This window comes from Erpetoichthys calabaricus, chromosome 4 (assembly GCF_900747795.2).
Source record: "Erpetoichthys calabaricus chromosome 4, fErpCal1.3, whole genome shotgun sequence".
Taxonomy (NCBI): Eukaryota; Metazoa; Chordata; class Cladistia; order Polypteriformes; family Polypteridae; genus Erpetoichthys; species Erpetoichthys calabaricus.
The window spans coordinates 312,395,307-312,417,978 of NC_041397.2; the positions used below are offsets into that span (position 1 = coordinate 312,395,307).

General features: G+C 42.5%; 1 protein-coding gene across 1 annotated transcript in view; it reads right to left on the minus strand.

Annotated features, from left to right (window-relative positions):
* The window catches only part of LOC114644950 (uncharacterized), a 217,642-nt gene that overhangs the window by 173,169 nt on the left and 21,801 nt on the right, over window positions 1-22,672 (minus strand). The window contains exons 2-3 of the mRNA XM_051926717.1: window positions 21,056-21,162; window positions 19,230-20,921 (exon numbers count right to left, since the gene is read on the minus strand). Coding sequence (XP_051782677.1) covers window positions 19,230-20,921; window positions 21,056-21,162 — 1,799 coding nt within the window. The remainder of the gene's footprint in view (window positions 1-19,229; window positions 20,922-21,055; window positions 21,163-22,672) is intronic.

A 22,672-nucleotide genomic window follows, 5' to 3' on the forward strand; every position in this document is an offset into this window, starting at 1 on the left:
TGCAATGCTTTACATTTACTGACATTAAATTTCATCTGCCACAAATCTGCCCAAGCCTGTATGCTATACAGGTCCTTCTGTAATGATATAACGGATTCCAAATTATCTGCTAATCCACCTATCTTGGTATCATCTGCAAACTTAACCAGCTTGTTACTTATATTACTATCTAAATCATTTATATATATTAAAAATAGCAGCGGCCCTAGCACTGACCCCTGTGGAACACCACTCTTAACATCGGCCAGTTCTGATGAGGTTCCTCGCACCATCACTTCCTGTGTCTGAGCCAATTCTGCACCCATCTACAAACATCACCCTGAACTCCCACCTCTTTTAATTTGATGCCCAACCTCTCATGTGGCACCTTATCAAATGCTTTCTGAAAGTCCAGATAAATAATTTCATCTGCTCCACTTTGATCGTATCCTTTTGTTGCCTCCTCATAGAATTCCAGCATGTTAGTAAAACATGACCTCCCTCTTCTGAGCCCAAACTGACTGTTCCTAATAGCTCCTGTCCTTGCCAGGTGTTGCTCAATCTTATCCTTAATAATTCCTTCCATTAATTTTCCTGTGATGCATGTTAAGCTTACTGGCCTATAGTTGCTTGGATCTGCCCTTTCACCCTTTTTATATAATGGGATGATATTTGCCATTTTCCAGTCCTTCGGAATCTCTCCAGTGCGCAGTGACTTCCTAAAAATATGCGTCAAGGGTTTATATATGTACTCACTAGCCTCCTTAAGAACATGAGGATAAATATTATCTGGTCCTGGTGATTTGTTCGATTTCAGCTTATTTAATCTGAGCAGTACTTCTCCCTCTACAATTTCCAAATCCCTCAGTACCTCCTTAGTAGTCCCTGTTACCTCTGGGAGGTTATCCACTTGCTCCCTTGTAAACACCTCAGAAAAATGTAAGTTTAATTCATCCGCTATTTCACTGTCTGTATCTTTTAATCCCCCTTTACTATTCCTGATGCACTTGACCTCCTCCTTGACTCTTCTTTTACTACTAAAATACTGAAAGAATCTCTTAGGGTCGTCTTTCACCTTATCTGCTCTATTCATCTCCAACTGTCTTTTAGTCTTCCTGATATCCTTCTTAATGGTTGCCCTCATGTTCTCATACGCTCTACAATTCACTTTGCAGTCATTAGTCTTATATGCCTTAAAGCAGTTTTTTCCTTTGCAACTTCTTTTTTAAATCTTTATTAATCCACCGTGGAGTTTTTTTTCGCTTCCTATTAATTCCAGATTTAGGTCTGTATCTGTCCTGCATTACATGTAAAACATTTTTAAACCTGTTCCACTGCTCCTCAACTGTCTCCACACTTAAAAGCTTATCCCAGTGTATCCTACTTAGACTTTGTTGCATCTGCTCAAAATTAGCCCTACCAAAGTTCAACTTAACAATTTTAGTCTTTGCATCTGCACTCTTACAAAATACTGAAAATTGTATTACATTATGGTCACGTGACCCTAGTGGTCCAATCACCTCTACACCCTCAATTCTATCCTGATTATTACAAAATACTAAATCCAGACAGGCTTCACCCCGTGTTGGTGCTTTAACATGCTGTGTTAAAAAACAGTCATTGATTACTTCTAAAAACTCCTGCTCTTGTACTCCGCCATCTGTAAGGTTATCCCACTTAATATTTGGATAATTAAAGTCCCCCATGACTATAATATCTCCCTGTAAACTTGCCTTTTTGATATTACTAAAAAGGTGTGTGTTGAAATTACGGTCTGAATTGGGTGGTCTATAACACACTCCTAAAATAAGACCCCTTTCCCTAATATTTTCCAGGCGAAGCCAGATGTCCTCACTAAGATGGGGCTCATCATCCAACTGAAGAAGACTTACATTTAAATCCTGCTTGGCATAAACAGCAACCCCACCTCCTTTTCTGTTCTGTCTATCCTTCCTAAAAAATGTGTATCCCTCCATGTTACACTCATCCCCATCTTTGTTATTTAGCCAGGTTTCCGTTATTGCTATAATATCATAATTATGCTCTGCTACATATAACTCCAACTCATTTACCTTATTTTTGATACTTCTAGCATTAAGGCAAGCTATTTTTAATGTATTACTCCTTCTACATTTAAATGTTAGCTTAGAATTTACATTACTATGCATTCTTGTTTCTACACCATTGTTTGTTCTTCCATGTATAGATCTAAACCTGGCCTGTCCTAAACTCCCTGCCCCCCCATTCCCTAGTTTAAACAATCCTCGACTAGCCTACACATACGCCTCCCCAATACATTGGTGCCCCTCCAGTTTAGATGTAACCCGTCACGGCGGAACAGGTCCCATCTGTTCCAAAAGGAGTCCCAATGCCCCATAAACCTATACCCTTCTACCCTGCACCAAGATTTGAGCCACGCGTTAAGCCTTCTAATCTCCTCAATCTTACCTGGACTGGCACGTGGCAAAGGCAGAACTTCGGAGAAGACTACCTTGTCAGTTCTGCTCCTCAGCTTAGCACCTAACTCTTTGAATTTGGATCGCACAACTGACAGACTACCCTTATGTATGTCATTTGTTCCAACATGGACAATGACAACTGGATCCACCCCCCGCTCTGGCCAAGAGCCTATCCACCCTTCCAGGGAGGTCCCCCACCTGTGCTCCCGGAAGGCAACACACCGTGCGAGACTCTCTCTCTCTGGAGCACACCTGCGCTTCAATCCCCCTAATGATTGAGTCCCCAACTATCACTACCTCTCTCTTTTTGGGAACTGGTTTTGAGGTGGCCTGTTGGGGCTCCTCATCCCTGCCTACCACCTCAGAATTATCAGAGACACCGTCCAGCTCCGCAAGGCCATGATAATGGTTTGCCACTTCTAATTCTGGGGTTGATGCCCCCGGACAGTGTGCACCCTTTGCCTTACGCCTTGTGACCGTGACCCACCTGTTTCTACGTGTCTGGTCTGGAATCTCCTCCCGCGCCACCTTGGGGTTGCACACTATCTCTCTAAAGGACACCTTGGCCAAGTCCGCCAATTCTCTATTACAACGCAGGTCAGCCAACTCCTCCTCCAGTTCAGCGACCCTGAACTCGAGGTGCTGGATCAGCTGACATCTCTTGCAGATGTAGCCATCATAGACAACTGGCTCTTCCAAACCATCATCTAAAAAGTCCAACATCCAACAGGACTTGCATTGCACGGGCCTCATTATTAAAATTTGATTTGGGATTAGTAAACTGCCTTAAGTTTATTATTATTTTTTTTTAATTAAATTTCTCCTTCTTTCGGCTGCTCCTTAACTTAAATGGTATAACTACGATCTGCTACAGATATTTGACACCTTTTCACCTTAAGCTCCTGTACTGTTCTGCCTCTCAGCTGCCTGCTATTTGTCTTTCTATGAGGTTAACTTAACTTTTCTCTGTCTCTTCTCCTAACGTTGCACTCCTCTTTCTTATAAGCTCTCCACTCGCACTGTTTGTATTAATTAACCCTTACGCTGTCGACCACTTACTGTTCTACCTCTGGACCGCTAAGGACTGTTTAATCTAAAATAAACAAAATAAATAAAACTTTACTGCCTTGTTTGCTCCTACAGCCGCTTGTGCAAACTCGGCGCCTTAACTCTGGCCGCTGACCTGCGCACTGCCGAGCCTTTTACTGCTTTGAAGTCAGCCGCGACCTTTTTTTCTTTTCCTTTAAACTAAGGAGTCGCTGTTACGACGACGCGGTTATTTGCTTACAAATGCCGATATCAGTTACTGCTGCTTTCTACCCTACCTCCTCGATGCTAATTCCAATACAGATAAAATCCGTAAAATCTGACATCCGTAGCAGAGCAACGGGCACTCAGCAGGCTCCTATCAATTATGGAGAATCCACTACATCCATTAAACAGTGTCATCTCCAGACAGAGGAGCAGTTTCAGTGACAGACTGCTGTCACCGTCCTGCTCCACTGACAGACTGAGAAGATCATTCCTCCCCCAAACTATGCGACTCTTCAATTCCACCAGAGGGGGTAAACGTTGAACATTATTCAAGTTATTGTCTGTTTTTTTTTATCTGCATTTTTTATTAATCTTTAATTTAATATTTTTGCTGCTGGAATATGTGAATTTCCCCCTGGGATTAATAAAGTATCTATCTATCTATCTATCTATCTATCTATCTATCTATCTATCTATCTATCTATCTATCTATCTATCTATCTATCTATCTATCTATCTATCTATCTATCTATCTATCTATCTATCTAAAAAAAAACAAAAACAGGTACAAGTAACTTTTCAAGCGCACCTCCAAACACCCAGCTACTTTTGCTCTTGTGCGGGCGAAAAAAAAAGCAAAAAAAAAAAAAAACCCTTCTAAAGGGAAAAAAGCTTTAAAAATTCCCACACGGTTCCTTAGCGGCAACCAAAACCCAAGTTTTAAAAGCAAAATGTATTTTTTTATTTAAATCTCACACCACAGAACAGACCAAAAACTTTCAACAGCCTCCAGCGTTTGCAAAGCACACGTCAGCACAAAGCACACGTCAGCCACCTTGCATCATTCTGCTTCTCAGGCGGCTTTTAATTCTCTTCAACGCAGATAATGATCTTTCACACTGTAGGCAGTAGCAGGAGCTTGTAGGCGAACCCAATCCTCTTGTAAGCATCAGTTAGGAAGTTCAACCGGAGTAACACCTTGTAATGCATATGCTAACTGAAATGCAGTGGTATCGAAACAATCAGTCACAGGGTCACTGGAGCCAATCCCAGCCAACACAGGGCGCAAGGCAGGAACAAACCCCTGACAGGACGCCAGCCCAACACAGGGCACACACACACACACAAAGCACACACTAGGGACAATTTAGGACCACCAATGCACCTAACCTGCATGTCTTTGGACTGTGGGAGGAAACGCAGACACGGGGAGAACATGCAGACTCCACAAAGGGAGGACCCGGGAACCGAACCTGAGTGTCCTAACTGCAAGGCAGCAGCACTACCACTGTGCCACCGTGCTGCCCGTTATTGAAACAGAAATCAGCAAAAGGCAGTTTTGACCAAATTTTTCACTACAACGTTGTGTACTGACAACTAAAACAACTTGATGACGTAATACGGTATATTATATAGGACTACATAGATTGCAGTACCAGACAGGTAATGTTCAGTAGTTTAGAAAATAAATTTTAACGTCAAATAGTAACCAGTACATAAAATTAATTTCATGAAAATGGCCGGCCCATGACCAGACCAGAGTCTGCAGCCCACTGGGCATTGCCTAAATGCCTTAATGGCCAGTCTGCCCCTGGCACCAATTCAATGATTTTGACTATAAAAATGATCAAAATTATTGGAATCGTACAGAAAACAAATTTACGCATTTATTTTATGTTATCATTATTATTTTTTTTTACTTTTAATGATGACGCCTCCCCTGACCGCGCGTCCCTGCCACACATACGTTCTTCTCATTGTCAATCAAGCTGATGTACTGGATGATGTGCAGTGTCACCTTCTGCTCTATCCTTGTGAAAGCCAGCCCGCTGATCTTGGTGCTGGGAGTCGATGGCCTCCTTCATCCTGTACAGCAGGTATTACAGACTTTGCCTTGGATAGACAATGTTATTATCCCTCCGTCGTTTGAGCAGGAGCTGAGGAAGTTCTTGAAAAGGTATGGAGTACCGGCAACTCTTCTGAATCTTCAAGGGGGACCCCACCCCTTCAGTCAACGTTCACTGCCTCGTGATGATCGATTGATGACTCATCACACCAGCACCTGTTTGTAGAGTACCGTTGAGTACCAGAACCTCTTCAGGAATCATCAGGTCCATACCCTAATTCCCTGTGACCCTTTCGAATGAGTGTTGATGTATCCCAGTGCTCGAATGTCACTGTATCACAATTGAAAGACTGCTTCCATTTCAAGCACTGAACTGAGGTTCTCGTTTCTTTGGGTTCTTGATGAAGTAATCCTTCTTCCACTTTAACAAGATCTTCCCAGATCTTCTTGAAGAGGGGGTACGGCATCTCCACTACGATCTCTACATCAGCCTTAAACACCTCTGGTGGGATGCCAACAGGTCCTGGCTAACAAATACAGAGGGCATGTTTATGGTACTGCTGGCTATGGTCTTCCTGACACACTTTGAGTTTGATAGGACAATATATTGACCCCCCCAAAAAGCTCTGACTTCTCTATTCCCAAAACACCCTATCCATCATCCCAAATTCCACCAATTCATTTTATTCTTCCCCAGTTCACATTTACAGGCAGATGAAGCCTATTCCTCATAGCCTTTAGGGCAAGGTAAGTACCAGTCCTAGTTTGGATGCCAGTTATGACATGCCAGGGCCTCTTCACATTCACAACGACTCCAGCTACCAATCCCCACCTTTAAAAGGCAGGAGGAGAGCAGAGAAAACCCAATCAGGAACTGAGAGAACTTATGCCAGCTACATTTAAATACTGAGTGGCACTGGTCTCCTGGAGGTTTGAGTCAGCAGCACTAATCAGCCACAGGGTGCATCAACTTCTAATCAGGTGTAATAAAAAAGGGGCAGCGGACAGGAAAAGGTTTGGGGATGGCCACCCCATATACTGAAAAAATCAGCAAAATAAATAAAAGACGTATTTACAGATGTGGAGTTCAAAACCGAAATGACTAACAGGTTGTAGGCTGGTCGATCAATATGGCTGAACGGAGGAAGAGGGGGGACTCAGGGAGGCCAGAACTGGAACAGAGGTGGCAGGAAGATGGATTCAGTGCAGGGTTGTCTTAATGCTGGGCAGTTGCCCCCCACGAGCCCCCATGCTAATCTATGTATGTTGTGACTTACTGAGGGGTTGTGTAGGTAGGGGTCCCAGTGCACTGCTTTGCAATGGGGGGCCAATAATGCTGTTTGAGATGGTCCTGATTCAGGGTGCCAGAAATGACGTCATCAGAGGGTGCTGGAAGTGACGTCAACTGTGGGTGGACCGGTGATGATGTCATTGAGAGGCAGGGAGTCTTCGGCTGGTCTGCAGAGGTTCAGGCAGAGGAGGCCTTACGAGTGTGCGGGATGGGGGGGCGGGAATTTAGGGCTGAATACCCCACACGGGGCCAGTTACATCAAGTGGTTACTGGTATGTGTGGACTGTATAAAGTTGCGGACAAATTTAATACAAATAATGTTAACATACACTGGATTTTCTCATTACAAGTATTCAGCTAAATTTTTGCAAGATAACACGAGGACTTTATCAAAATATAACTGGAGAATACAACTTTGAATGGGACACGCGGACCTCAAAAGCGGGGCCCCCTTAATTGCAGGGCCTGGGGCAGTTGCCCCACTTGCCACCCCTAAACGCCACCCTTGGGATCAGGCGACAGCGCCAACCCCTGGTCCAACTGCGAACTAACACCCTTTGAGTCTATAAACCGTCTCCCGCGCGCCTGTGTGTGACACATGTCCTTGAAGTAAAGGGGGAGAAGTGCAAAACCTCAGGCAGGAGGCCCCAAATCAGCAGGCAGAGTTATCAGGTCAGGTCAGGTTGGGGAGCCAGAGTTGGTACATGGCGTTGTCACATCACACAGCCCGGGATCCCACCTGGCAACCACTCAGGCAGACACACGGCTCAGTCCCACCCTCTGTCTGTCACAGCCAGGTGTTACAGTGGCCTGGTCCAGCCACTCGGGTCCTCAACAATGATGATTCTGCAATCTGGACCACCCTCAAGGACATCACTCGAAATGGGATTAGGAAACAAGAAAAACAACATAAAAAGGTGGGCCAATGGGGAGAGGTCACTCAGGCCATTATGCTCATTTGGTTAATTCCCTCAATAGCCCATCCAGACAGCTTTTTATAGCAGTCCAGGTATTTACAAATAATACAAATGAAAAAAAATAAGTACATTCTAAAATATTGGGGATTTTTTTTTTCTCTAGGCATGTGGAACTGCTCCAAAGTGTCCCACGTGCTTCTCTGTCTTTTCTTTGAGACAGGACTGTGGCCCGTGCTGTCCTAGGATTCCCTTCAAGTCCTCACGTCGTCTTCTCTTTCATAAGCGGCTCTCATTTAATTATAAAAGTGTCTCACAGCTCCATCTGGTGGACAAAGATGTCCTGGCTGGCAAGTGTCAAACAGTTTACAGAATGTCAGGTTCATTTTCTAAACAAAGGTGGCAGCATTTCTACCTTATGGTCTCTCTCTGGAGTTTTTTTTTTTTCTTTTCGTGGAATTGAAATTTTAATAATAGGCCAGAAATGAGGGAGTGAAATCTCCTAGGGACCACTTGTAAATGTTACCAGGTGGATCCATGGCAGACATGGTCAAAGATTTTAAAAGTCATTTTATTAATCAGAACAAATGGGAAAGCATGTTGAACAGGTGCATTCCGGCCATGTCAGGTTGGGGGGCATGCACTGGTGCAGCATGTTGTCACACTGCACCCACCACACAACAAAACAGCCCAGGATCCCAGCTGGCAACCCCTCAGGAAGACACGCAGCTCAGTTCCACCCTTTATCTGCCACAGCCAGGTGTTACAGGGGCCTGGTCCAGCCACTCAGGTCCACAACAATGATGATCCTGCGATCTGGACCACCTTTGAGGACGTCACTAGGAATGGGATTAGGAAACAAGAAAAACAACATAAGAAGGTGGACCAATGGGGAGAGGTCACTCAGGCCTTTACGCTCATTTGGTTATTTCCCTTAATAGCCCGTGCAGACAGCTTTTTAAAGCAGTCCAGGTAATTACAAATAACACAAAATAAAAAACATAAATACGTTCTAAAATATTGGAGATTTTTTTTTCCTGTAGGCATGTGGAGCTGCTCCAAATTGTCCCACGTGCTTCTCTGTCTTTTCTTTGAGACAGGACTGTGGTTTGTGCCGTCCTAGGATTCCCATCAAGTCCTCAAGTCATCTTCTCTTTCATAAGCGGCTCTCATTTAATTATAAAAGTGTCTCACAGCTCCATCTGGTGGACAAAGGTGTCATCACAGGCAAGTGTCATATACATTTCACAAAGTGTCAGTTCCATTTTCCACACAAAGGTGGCAGCATTTCCACCTTATGGTCTCTCTCTGGGTTTTTTGTTTTTGTTTTTCTTTTCGTGAAATTGAAATTTTAATAACAGGGCAGGAATGAGGGGGTGAAATCTCCTAAGGACCGCATGTAAATGTTACGAGGTGGGTGAATCCAGGTGGGTCCAAGTCATTTTATTAATCAGAACAAATCGGAAAGCATGTTGAACAGGTGCATTCAGATCAGGTCAGGTTGGGGGGCATGCACTGGTACTGCATGTTGCCGCACCCACCACACGAGAAAACAGTTTGGGGTCCTGGTTGGCAACCCACCAGGAAGATATGTGGTCCAGTTGCACCCTCTGGAAATGACCCTCTGTCTGTTGTATCCAGGTGTCACGTGGGCGTCTCCTTGGCCTGGTCCTCAACAATGAGCTGGATCACCATCGGGTAATCGTGCCACATGGCTGTAGTGCCATAGATGACGCTCCCTCACAATGCAGGTCATGTGCCTCATTAAGGACTTCATGAGCAACACAAAGTCAAACCACCCAAGGATTCGACGAAGAGACACACATGAAGAAGTCCAGACATCATCTCAGGTCACTGGATAGCGTCCACGTCTCACAAACAGGAAGCTCCAGGACTCCGAAGATTTGGACCCTCGTTCTTTTGCATTGATATCATGGGTACCACAACACCCTTTTCAGCAACCTCATGACCCCCATGCTCTCCCTATTCGTCTACTGACCTCATAAGAAGAGTCACCAGAGACATGAATTTCACCACTAAGGTAAGTAAACCTCTCAATGAAGTCGACGCAGGTGCATTGCATTCATTAAAAGAAAATGTCCATCAAATGAAAAAATAATCAAGAAACGCACTCATAATGTCCAAAAGTGAGACATGAAGTCAAATAAATAATGTAGAGTGCAATAACTTTTTTTTGGGGGGGGGGGGGGGGGGGGGTAATAAGGTTAACAGACCCTCAGGAAAACACATTTATACAGGAATGAACCCAACTATAAGAACTGGCCAACTTTTCCAAGAAAGTCCAGAGATAGCACCATGCTTCTTCCAAAACAGGATCTTCTCATGAATCTCTGCAAACCTTCATACATCAGCCAGCTGACGGTAAAGAGAAGAAACGGGAAAAGTCTAAGAGGTGTTTAAGTGTTAGTGCCACAAAGGGTGGATGTGCATCCCAACCAGGATGGAGGATGATTTCTTGTCCAAGCAGAAGACCATAATGGAAGGACTGCACCACTGGAGACACAACCTGGTCAGGACACCTTGCAACCCTCGTCCCAGTTGGGATAACAGAGCGATGGATGGACTGGAGGAAGCTAAAAACTGGGAGAAGTTAACTCCCCCTGTATGACAAATGGCAGTGGTCCTCCCAATTCATCCAAGACTCCTTGGGTGCTGCCAGAGGGTGTTGTCGGTGGGGGAGGGGGGGGTGGGGGGGGATTAGTGGAAGGGGTTTAGGGAAGGGGACCTCACAAGTCACCATACGACCTGGAGATGCTCCTCAATAGGCAGCGACATGTTACTAGAAGAACTCCACTTCCTCACCTTGGGGTGTGAGAGTCAGGAGGCAACAAGAGGAGTAAAAGGAGAGGACCACCGTTTATTGGTGTATAATTGTGGTGTTTGTGGCTGTGCACACTTGGAAATGGGTGAAAATAAAAACCCAAAGTTGTGTTGGGTAGATGTTGTGTCTGAGTTTTGGGGGCTCAGTGGCGCCCCTTGTGGTTACAACAGCAGTGACACAGGGAACTGGCACTATCTTACTGGTGTCATCCACAGAGCAGATCACTTCAGGTGAATTCGGCACTTGAGGCTTCTTCTTCTTCTTCTTGTCCTCTTTGCCGCCTTCTTCCCAATCTCTGGGAATTAAAGATGTGATGATCACGGTGGAAAAAAATGATATGCAGGATTTAACCAGAAGCAAGGAAACTGTGAAGGACTTGAAAACCTTTTTTCAGAAAATGGTGGCTGTCATCGGCAGTTGATTGTCATCACCACCTATGGCCAGCCTGCCCACTCCTCAACACACCACCACCTCCTCCTCTTTCTCCACCACTGACATTTCCAACCTCCTCTTTAGCTGCCCCAATACCCATCCACTAGACCCCCACCCCTCACACCACCCTTCCTTCACTCCTTACATGAGCCGTCAACACCTCACATCACACAGGCCCCTTTCCCCACATTGCTCAAACAGGCCCTAATAAGTCTTCTTCTCAAGAATCCCACTTTTGACCCCACTCAGACCTGGGTCTCTCCTCTCCTTTCTCTGTAAAACACTGGACTGTGCCATCTCTAACCAAGTCTCTAACTTTCTTCAACAGAACAGACTGCTTGATCCTAATCAGTCGGGCTTCCAGAGAGGCCATTACATCGAGAGGACTCTGTTTACCGTTGTCAACACGTTACAGTTGGCTAGAACTACCAACATGCCTTCTATCCTCATCCTGCTAGATCTTTCCTCTGCCTTCAACTCAGTCAACCTCCAGATCCTCCTTGCTGCCCTCAATGACCCTGGCATCACTGGGACTGCCCTCAGGTGATCTGAATCCTACCTCTTGGGCAGGTCCTTCTGTGTGTCCTAACTTGGAGAGATGTCAAAGGTGTACCAGCATGAGTGTGTTCCAAGGATTGGTGCTGGACCCTCTCCTTGTCTCTGTATATAGAAAAGCACTATATAAATGTAAAGAATTATTATTATTATTATATACCTCTTCACTGGACCCTACCATCCAGTCCCATTGTTTCTTCTATGCAGATAACAAGCAGCTGAACCCCATTTGTACCATCCAGAGAACCACAAGATATCCATTAGAATCTCAACATGTCTCACTGATATTGCAAACTGGATGAAGGGACACCATCTCTAACTCAGCCTTGTCAAGATGAACCTTCTTGTTATCCCACCTCGTCTCTGTGCAGCTCGGCTCACAGTCACTAACTGGACCACTGCAGCTCTCTGCTGTCAGGACCACTGGCTTGTGTCACCAACTGGCTTCAGATGATTCTAAATGCAGAGGCACATGTGGTGTTCAACCTGCTGAGGTGGACACAAGTCACTCCTCTCTTCAGTTCACCGCATTGTTAAGAGTCATGATCCAGTTTGAAGTGTCCTCATCTGGTTTGTTTAATTGGTGGACTTTTTCTTGTCCTTTTGTTAGCCTGAGAAGACTCCGTGATGACACAATTAGAGATTTAACCCTACAATAATGAGCAAACTGTTAATGTGAACACATACTACACCACGCTTCTATCTCTACGTCAGGGGTGTCGAACTCTGGGCCTGGAGGGCCGCAGTGGCTACAGATTTTCATTCTAACCCTTTTCCTAATTTTCACTGCTAATTAACTCATTTTCCCTTCATTTTAATAGCCCTGTTTTTAAAGATTCAGTCCTCTGAATTGATTTGTTTCTTCATTAGATGGCAGCCAAACAGAAATGAGACGTGAAACGAGTCAACAGATGACCAGTTAAACTGGGATTTCAAACTCCAACCAATTTCACCCCAACCAGTATCTTAATGAGAAGCTGATTCTTGTTGTTAATTAAGCCTGTTTTTTAATTCAATGGCATGTTGCTGCTCTCATTCTGCCACAACAGATATTTCCAAATTTGTCGATTTCTGTTTTTTCTAAGAACATCATCAAAATGTTTTGCTGACCTAAGAGACCAACCTTACTGAGACCTTCACCTTTCTTTATTTTCAGATATTGTGTGATGGGCACAGGTGAGCTGGTCATATGGTGGCTTGTTTGTCTCATTATTGTTTGGCTACTAATTAAGGAAAAAGAGACAACTAAGGGGCCTGAGTCAAGTTAATTAAAACTAAAGCAAAAGAAGTTAATTAGCAGTAAAAACAGCTCACTTATGAAGAAGATGGTTAGAATGAAAACATGCAGCCACTGCGGCCCCCGAGGACCGGAGTTCGACACCTGTGCTCTACATCAGGGTTGGGCAGATTCAGTCCTGGAGGGCCGCAGTGGTTGCAGGTTTTTGTTCCAACCCAGTTGCTTAATTAAAAACCAATCCTTGTCAATTATTTAATTGCATGGCTTGCTAGTGCTTTAACTCTGCCATGTCAGGTCATTCCCATATCCTAGATTTTTTTTTCCTTTCTAAGGATATCATCCAAATGATTTGAAGTCTAAAACAGATGAGTAATTCTCAGTGCTTCACTTTTTTCTCTTCACTTTCCTTCCAAGTATTTAATTAAACCAAATAGTGCGTGATAAATACACACAGGTGTAAATGAAAACAAGCTAAATGGATAACTGCTGGTTTCTTTTGCCATTTGCATTACATTGCTAATTAGGAGCAATTAAAAACCAAGAATACAGCTGTTTAAGACTAAAATAAACAATAAGGGTTCAAAATCTTAACGAGCGAGACAACTAAAGTGAAGCTGAAGTGTTACTTGAGCAAAGGGTTTCTTATTAAGCAATTGGGTTTGAGCAAAAACCTGCAGCCACTGCGGCCCTCCAGGACTGAATCTGCCCACCCCTGCTCTACATAGAACATTTCATAACGCCTCTCTCTATCCCCACCTAGTGGCGGAAGTACACAACACAACATAATTGTTAGTTGTTTACGCGAGCGCTACAGTGTCATTGTTAAACTGCTGCTGCCAGACGTTTACATTGCAGGTCAGTCCATGCATATGTGAAACCAATTGGATGTTTTAAGAGAACTGTTATTATAAAAAAAAAACAAAAAAGCAAAAAAAAAAAAACAACGGAATCCAAACTCTTTTACAAGGTGTTTATGCCGCTCTCGTAACAATTCTTCTCATCCAACCCTGCCAGATGGCGCTCCCTCCAGTCTGGTTTCCTTTTTTATGCGCCGCTTCTTTCTATGAAGTCCGACAGTGGTAACTGCGCTCAAACTAACAGCTCCTTTGTGTCTTGTTTTTCTTCATAGCTGTTACAAGCTGACGAAATCACAGATATCCTGAACTGAAACAGCAATAAAGGAGTGCAGCGACCACCATCTGTCAATGAGGTGTCTGTTTGAATACCCTGAAGCAGAGAACATTCACGACAGATGCGTGTACTCATATCAGATTGGGACAGACGGACAGACAGACAGAGACAGATGTGAAAGGCACTATATGATAGATATGAAAGGAACTATATAGAAGCAAAAATTAATGAATAAGCTAAACAGACAGAACAGATGGCCCTCGACCAATAAAGACATCAACCACAGCTCAGCTTGTGTCAGTAAATCACTCCTTTTATTAATAATTGTACTTTGACATGTGTACTTTTTGTAATTCAATCAATACAAATATAGAATTGCAGATATATCATTTTGTATAAGTAGAGTTTTCCTCATTTTTCTTTCATTTGTGTCACTTCATTGTTGCACCAACTTGCTTAAAAACAAACTCGTTAAACAACAAACCTAAATGGTGGAGCTTAGGCCTTAGGAGAGTTCTGTTATTTTTACATATTTCTCTATTATAAAAGAAAATCTTGAGACGAGACTATTGCCAAGAGATTTTTTCAAGTGGGTCCCACCCTCCTCTCAACCATTTCAGTATTTTGGGACTCAAAAGAAAAAAAGCGTTTAAAGAAATATCCTAAAGTTTTCGTTAATTCAACAGATATGACTAAGGCTGGCATTCCTGATTATCGCCGCAGAGATAATCGTCATAAACAACACACTTAACATGGAAAGAAATATGGTAAAATTGTGATGATTGATAAATCAGATTATTGTACTGTATAACCCGTATTTGCTGAAACAATTTGATTGTCATATTAATAGGGATGGGAATTGATAAGATTTTCACGATTCCGATTCCATTTTCGATTCTGTTTAACAATTCGATTCTTTATCGATTCTCCTATCGATTCTTATTTTTAAAAAAGGAGAACACATGGGTCGATTAACTTAGAACTTTGTTTTATATCTTATCTTTGAACAAGATAGAAATTTAGGAGTAGCATGACCTTACAAACCCAACAGTGAGATCTTAAGAGATCCACAGCCTACGGCTCCTCGATGGGGTGCCACGGGGTCCCCAGAAAAAAATGTGTAAATGTAAAATAATAATAAAATAAATATTCTTCTGTAGCAATAACAAAGTATAACATAAATTATTCTGTGGCAATTACACATGAATGTCCAGTAACATTTACACTCTCCTTTTTAAAAGTATATATGAGCTGAGCACTCAAAAATAAAACGACATCAGCCAGCAACAAATACAATCAACTCAAGTCCAATGGAACTGTGCACTGTGCAATACTGCAACCATCAACTATTTTGACAGCTACATCCATGTTGGCCACATTATCAACAGTGGCTGCCACAACCTTGTCTTTGATACCATACTCCTCCAAGATCTCGTCAGTCTCCTCTGCTACAGCTGTCCCTGTCTGTGCCTGGTACACTGGTTTGGTTTTGAGGACTTTTTCTTGAGCCTGGCCATTCCTGACATAATGCAGCGTTACTGTGAGGTAATGATCTTGACTAAAACTTGCCCATCCATCTGCAGTGACGGCTGCCTTCAACACATGTTTCAGCTCAGAAATGGAAACGGATGAAACATCTGGTAAGAGGAGAACACGCAAATTTGACATTCCCTGACTTAGCCTACAATTAAACACATTCACTTACCGAAAATCGGGGGCATCTACTGTGGCAAATGGGTGCAAGCCTTTTACCACAAACTTAGTCACTGCTCGGTGACATTCGTCTATCCTGGCCTGTGTCATTTTACTTTTCCCCACCTCTGTGAAAGGAGAAGCTACCGGTAGACTGCAGCGAGAACTGCCAGCATCTGAGACAGCCAGACTCTGTCTGTCTCTCTCGTCATGGTCATCTAAATGCAATGCACAATAATAGCAGGTTTTGCAATAAGGCAAATCGCGCTAACATAATATGCAATGTTAGTTGATTAGTTACCTGCCGTATTAACGGGAGAGGACCTGCAAACGTTACCGCTGCTGCTGGGTTGAGATTCACTAGTCCGGAGCGGATCAAAAACACAACATTCATTTAAGGTTATCGCGTGTTTTGTGTGCAAATGCTTTTGCATATTCGTAGTGTTTCCTCTCTTTGATGAAATATCTACTTTGCAAGTATTGCAAGTTGCCCTGTTGTCATCCTTTCTCGTAAAGTATAACCAAACTTTTGAGCATTTGTGCCGCTTAGGCGCCATGTTTCCTGCTGGGTAAATGACGCTACGCAACGCGGTGACGTCATTCGAGGCGACTGGAATCGATAGGGGAATCGTTTGCAAAAATGGCAAGCAATTCCAAGGAATTGAAACAGTGGGAACCGGTTCTCAACAAGAACCGGTTTTCGATTCCCATCCCTACATATTAATGTGGAGTATTGTGCATTGGTTATGAGTATTAAGTACATCTACAAGTACATTCATAAAGGTCACGATTGAGTACGTGTAACTTTATCCAAAGAACAGTCTCAGGACAAAGTTCAAGCATATTTAGAAACTCGGTATGTCAGTACAATAGAAAGTGGGTGACATTTAATGGAATTGCCAATGCATGGATGAAGTCATTCTGTTGAATTATTACTATTTAATTTACCAGGTCAGAATATAATTCAATTTAAAGCTGAAGCTTTACAGGTAGAGAAAACTAAAAATACAAAATTATTGGCTTATTTTGATCTTAATAAAAATGACATCAATGCAAAAGCATATATATATGCAAACATTCCTCAACATTATACATGGCAGAAACAAAAAAAGGAGTGTGGCATCCAAGAAAAAATTGCAAAAATGTTGCTCGATTAAATATCATATCACCAAAATATATTAAACAGTTTCATTTAAAATTGTTATGTGAATGGAAAGGAGCAACTTTGTATAAAGATGTTCTAACTATAGATGGGACTACGTACGGTACTTTTCAAGAAGCGGCACGAGCAGCTGGATTATGTAAATCGGATGACTATATCTTCAAAATGATGTCTGATGCCGCTTTTGTAATGATGCCTAACAAATCAAGACACTTCTTCATGTACTTAATTATGACCGGTGAAGTTGATGCTTTAAAAGTATGGAAAACATTCAAAGGACCATTATCTGAAAAGTCGAATGAACAAACGGCTCTTTCAATCGTCAAAGAAGCAGAACATTTAACGATGCAGCAATTTGATCTTCCAGACAAATCTGAGGTAAAGAAAGAGATAACAGCAGATGAAGATTTAACTGTGGAAGGCCATGGAAAATTATACTGGGATATGTACTCACAATTAAATGATCAAAGAGCAGTTTTCAACACAATTCAAAAATGAATTCTCTGTGAAATTTCTCAGCGGTTATTCTTCATAGATGGACCTGGCAGCACATCCGTTTACTTATACGTGAGCAGCAGAGCCACAAGGTGAGGGGGGCATAGCACCTACCTGCGGGTTAGCAAGCGAATCGAGCAGGGGGCAGAGACCCCTAGTTTTAATCAGGTAAATGTGTTTATTATAAATTGTGCTGATTGTAAAACATCATCAATATTGTAAGACAACATCCAATCATTGTACATCTTAATTTAACAAACCAGAAAATAATTTTTTACCTCCCTCATATTTTGTATTAATCCAACCTAAAACCCTTCCCCTGTTTTTCTTCCTTTCTTCTTGATCGTCATGCTTCTTCTGCTCACTTGGTAGGAGTTTTTCTTTTCTGCTGAGTTTTTCTATTATCACCGCCTTTTCCTTCACTTCCTGCAGTGACTTTACTCGCTCCATCCATCCTGGCTTTGCTTCTTGTTCTTCAGCCTGAATGAGGAGCTCAATGTACTCAGGAGTGGACAGCGGGTTTGGTCTCAGTGCGATTTCTTCAAGTTGTTTTATACAATAATGAGACACTTCAATGAGTTTATGAACCTCCTCTTGCACAACATCCAGCTCATGCTGAAGCCGCTCAAACACTTGTTCAGTTGTCATCTTTTCTCCTTTTGCTTTTTCATATTTCTTCTTAAGCTCATCGTACGTCTTTTTGACCTTTTTAGTTTTGTATTTGAATCTGTGCTGTTGGTTAGAGTGAATATTCCACACACACTTACCAGGACAAACAGTGCAGACCCCACCCTTCATAACAGCACATCCGATCTTATCTTTATCATCTGAGCGCGAGCATGGATAATGACAGGTGAAGTTGCATTTCTGGCAGTTAGTGATGAACTTGCCGGTGCCTGCAATGCTCTCTCTTATTGTCACAATTTCCTCCACTTCATACTCAAAGTCCTTGTTGCTCTCTATGTCAGTAATGTGCTTATTTAAAATGTCACGGGTTTGTCTCATTTCTTCAAGTTTAATCAATCCAGCTTTAATCTGAGGCTGCAATCCTTCCACTGCCGTCTCCAAGTGCCTGCGCTCCTTAAGCACTTCTTTAGTTAATGCTAAACTTTTATCATCCATCTTCTCTAAGGAATTAAAAAACCCCTCCATGCTCTTTGCACCCATGTCCCAAAACATTTTGTCAAACATCAGACTATCACTGCTATTAGTCTCATCATTATTAGCAAAGAGGGCCGAATTATTAAATTTGAAAAATAAAGGGCTCCCTTTCTCATCTTTGGAGAACGGTATGTTAGACTCCGTGATGGCATCCAGAACTGGTGGACGCTGTCCATCTGCAAATGTGATCAGGACTAGGATGTTATTAGCTATGTCTTTACCAAAAATGGATAAAATGGAGTCAAAGATGTACTTCTGTGTGTGCGTCAGTCGAGCCTGAGAGGCCTGAACCACAAAGCACACTGCGTTAATGTGCTGGACACCCTGTGGGGATGAAAAACATTCTTGTATCTGCTCAGTGATTTGTTTGTCCCGATCAATTCCTCTGGTGTCTCCAAAACCTGGTGTGTCGACTATAGTGAAAGAGTATGGGACCTTGAAACAATCCTGGTAGTTCATTTCATAGGCAGTAACAGCAGACGTCTGGCTTGAAGCTTGACTTCTAAATGTTTCTTCATGGATTAACTTGAACCTGAAGTCATCCGTCCACTGGACACCTAAGATGTAGTTTACCATTCCGTTGATCAGGGTGGATTTGCCAGAACCTGTTGCTCCGAGGACCATAAGAGTTTTTCCAGGTTTTTTGGATGTCCTGTTTCCAAAGGTGCGTTTTGCAATATTGTTCACAGTGATTACGAACTCTGACTTCAAAGGCAAAAGGTAAAGTCCAGGTTTTCCATCATTAATCTCCTTACTTTGATGTTTTATATCAAATTTACCTTTAAGATTTTTAACAGGTAGTGTCTTCTCTTCAATCGTATCGCTGGCCTGACTCACACCAACTTCACAAATGGCTCTGTATCTGAATTGATATGTTGAATTAGGACGTAACTTTGTAATCATAACCTGTTCAACGGTGTCTCCTGTGTCCACAGTCTCCCACTCTTCATCTTCAGGTAGCTTATACTCCACTCTGTACCCTTCTGAATCAGACTTCTGGACTTGTAACTTCAGGGTTTCACTGTTGTCTGTTCGAGAATCAGCCACAAGAGACTCAGGTTTAGATGGAAGCTGAAAGTTACGGCTGATGAGATTTCCAGATTTATAAAGATAGATTGTCACACCAGGATATTCCTCATCAGGGATGGAGTGAACGAGAAATCTCATTGTCGTGCTATTTTGGTTAATTTCAGCAAACTCAATGAATTGTTGGGAATACTTTCTGAAATTCTGGATGATTAACTCTTCACTTGGCTCTGACAGATGATCTGAGGACTGACAAGGGGCCTGAAGGTAGCGTTTCATTACTGATATGTATGACTGACACACATGGAGTGAGGTGAAAGTCAAGCAGACAATATTTCTAATACTATTGTTGTAAATTAATTTATCCAGGTCATTTATAACAATATCAAGTTTCATTTCTTTAATTTGATTTAAGACCTTTGTGAGCATGCTGATTTCCTTTTCTCTTTTATTCAGCCATGTTGTTATAGCACACTTGTTAAATGGCGACTCTTCCTTCTTCTTCAGGATGTCTGCCAGCTGTTCCTCATTTGCACCCCCACCCCTTATATTTGGTAAGACCCTTGCAAGGTCTTGTTGGAAAATACATTTATATTGATTAAGCACTGATTTGAATTGTTCTGCATTTTCCTTAATTATTGGAAAGTGATTGACAACATTGTCCTTCATGATGTCATTACATCTCATGATGTGCTCGTCTATCTCCTCCAGGACCTCCTGAGATTTGGACACGAGTGCCACACTGATCTCTTGTACCAGCTGAGCAGCCTGTGAATTTAGATGTTTCAGTGGGTATAACCAGACCTGGATGGGCACTGCTAGCTCGTCATCTTTCCCAAGTTTATTTGGTAAGTTTGTATAAATCTCCATGGCATCCTGAAAGCTTGTAGGATTGTGATGAAGGACAAAATCACCATAGAACGTGCAGTTAAAATGGTCAGCAATTTTCTTGTCAGCATCTGTCATTTTTAAATCTCCTTTTCCATCTACAGAAATACATTTTTTAATTAATATTTCTAATTTCCCTGTAATATCTTGGTTCTCTTCCTCTTTAGAGCTGGTTTGATCAAAAACAAAAAAGGCCTGAGCTCCATACAACACGGCCGTGACAACATGGGTGGCCGATTTCTGCTTAAACACTTCTGGATACTCGACTTTCCGCTTCCCCAAGTGGCTCATGGTGAGCTGCTCCATTCTGGTGGTCGTGCTGTAGTGCAGGGTGACCCTGGACTGATGTTTGGATGATTTGGTGTCATTGAGGTACTTGGCAGCTCCATCAACCTCAATCAAGCCACACAAGAAGCTCGCTTTAAGGGAGGCTGTCACATTTAAGATGAAGGTTTTCTCATCCAAAGAGTCTGATGTGATGATCTTGAGTTTTGTGTTCTTCTGGGGTTTAATGTTGAGGTCTTTCTTGAGTTTTTCAAAGTCCCATAGAGTGACACCTGGTGAAAAAAATAAAATTAAAGAAACCAAAAAAAATTTATAATTTGGATCAAACAAACATCGACCCTACATACCATTGCAGGCTTTGTTTTTTTGAGAGAGAACAAACATAAAAAGTTGAATTTTAACTCACCTGGAATGAACGAGTCAATGCGACAGTCATAGAGCATCCCCACCTGGAAAGGTCGGCCCAGGGCAGCCATCTCCAAAGGGGAGCCATCTTGAGATGACAATCTCAGCCTGAGGAATTAACCATGTAAATGATATTAACATCAGTATTTTGTTAACATTCATATCACATCTATCCATTTTCTTGGCATTTTTAATTTTATGCAAGGTTGCTGGGGGGAAGAAGAGTGTATCTTGGCAATGCTGGGCATAAACCAGGAACCACTGCTAGAGGAGCTGCCAGTCCATTAGACTACACCCAAATTCACTCACTCTTGGGCCTATTGAAGTGGCAAATGAAGTGGCATTGTGGTACATTGGATAGCCCCAGAGCTCTGGGTTCAAACCTGTTTTGGTCACTAGCTGTGTAGAATTTGCACGTTCTGCGTTCTTTTGGTGCTCTGCTCATTCTCATTCTGACCTTGGCCTACTGTTCCCAGGATAGGCCCTGGCTTTCATGATCATAATACCTGTATTGTATTAAGTAAATTCAATAAATGAATGGAAAAAAGTATTTTATAAAGATACAAAAGCATTGTTAATTCAGAAATATATCTAGGGCTTTTGCCAAACTGATCAGGAGGGTCCCACAAATGCATATATGGTGAAGCCCAGGATTCTGAATATAAATATTGTATGAATCAAATCAGAACATTTACCCAAATATTCTATTTTTAATGCAGCATTGGTGTCATGCATTGTGACCAAATGAACAACGAAATTATTTTTGTAAAGTTTTTTTTTCCCAAAATGTCTTATTTAATCCTGTGTGGTCTGTTGAAGTACAGCGTAAATTGACTGTCATGAGATTATGCCAAAGTTCACAGTCAGATGAGGTAAAAAGACGACATCATCTGCATAAAGCAACGATTTTACCCCAAGCTCCCTTCCAACTGCACACCTGCCTTAATTTTGTTGTCTATGAAAGCCACAAAGAGGAACGACGAGAAGACACGGCCTCAATGGAGTCCAACACCCTCAATGAATAAGTCGTCGTTTTATATTTGTGTATTGTTGTTACAGACAGACAGACACTTTATTAAATTCACATTCTCCAGTAGCAGCATACGGATACAAAAAATAATATTAAATTAAAGAGAGTAATAAAAAATGCAGGTAAAAACAGACAATAACTTTGTATAATGTTAACGTTTACCCCCCCCGGTGGTACTGAAGAGTCTCATAGTGTGATGGAGGAACGATCTCCTCAGTCTGTCAGTGGAGCAGGATGGTGACAGCAGTCTGTCGCTGAAGCTGCTTCTCTGTCTGGAGATGATCCTGTTCAGTGGATGCAGTGGATTCTCCATAACTGACAGGAGCCTGCTCAGCGCCCGTCGCTCTGCCACGGATGTCAAACTGTCCAGCTCCATGCCAACAATAGTATCATTATACATCAGTGATACGCCTGGTTACACTGTGGCTAAGATTAGGGTTGGGGTGAATTATCTGACTCAAGTCAAGTAAACCAGGTGACAAAATCCTGCAATCCACTTCGAGGTCCTGCGGAGCTGTGGAGGTCTGCAGCAGGACTTGTCCCCTGCAATCAATTCTTTGTCCTGCTGCGTCTTCCTTTTGATCCTGC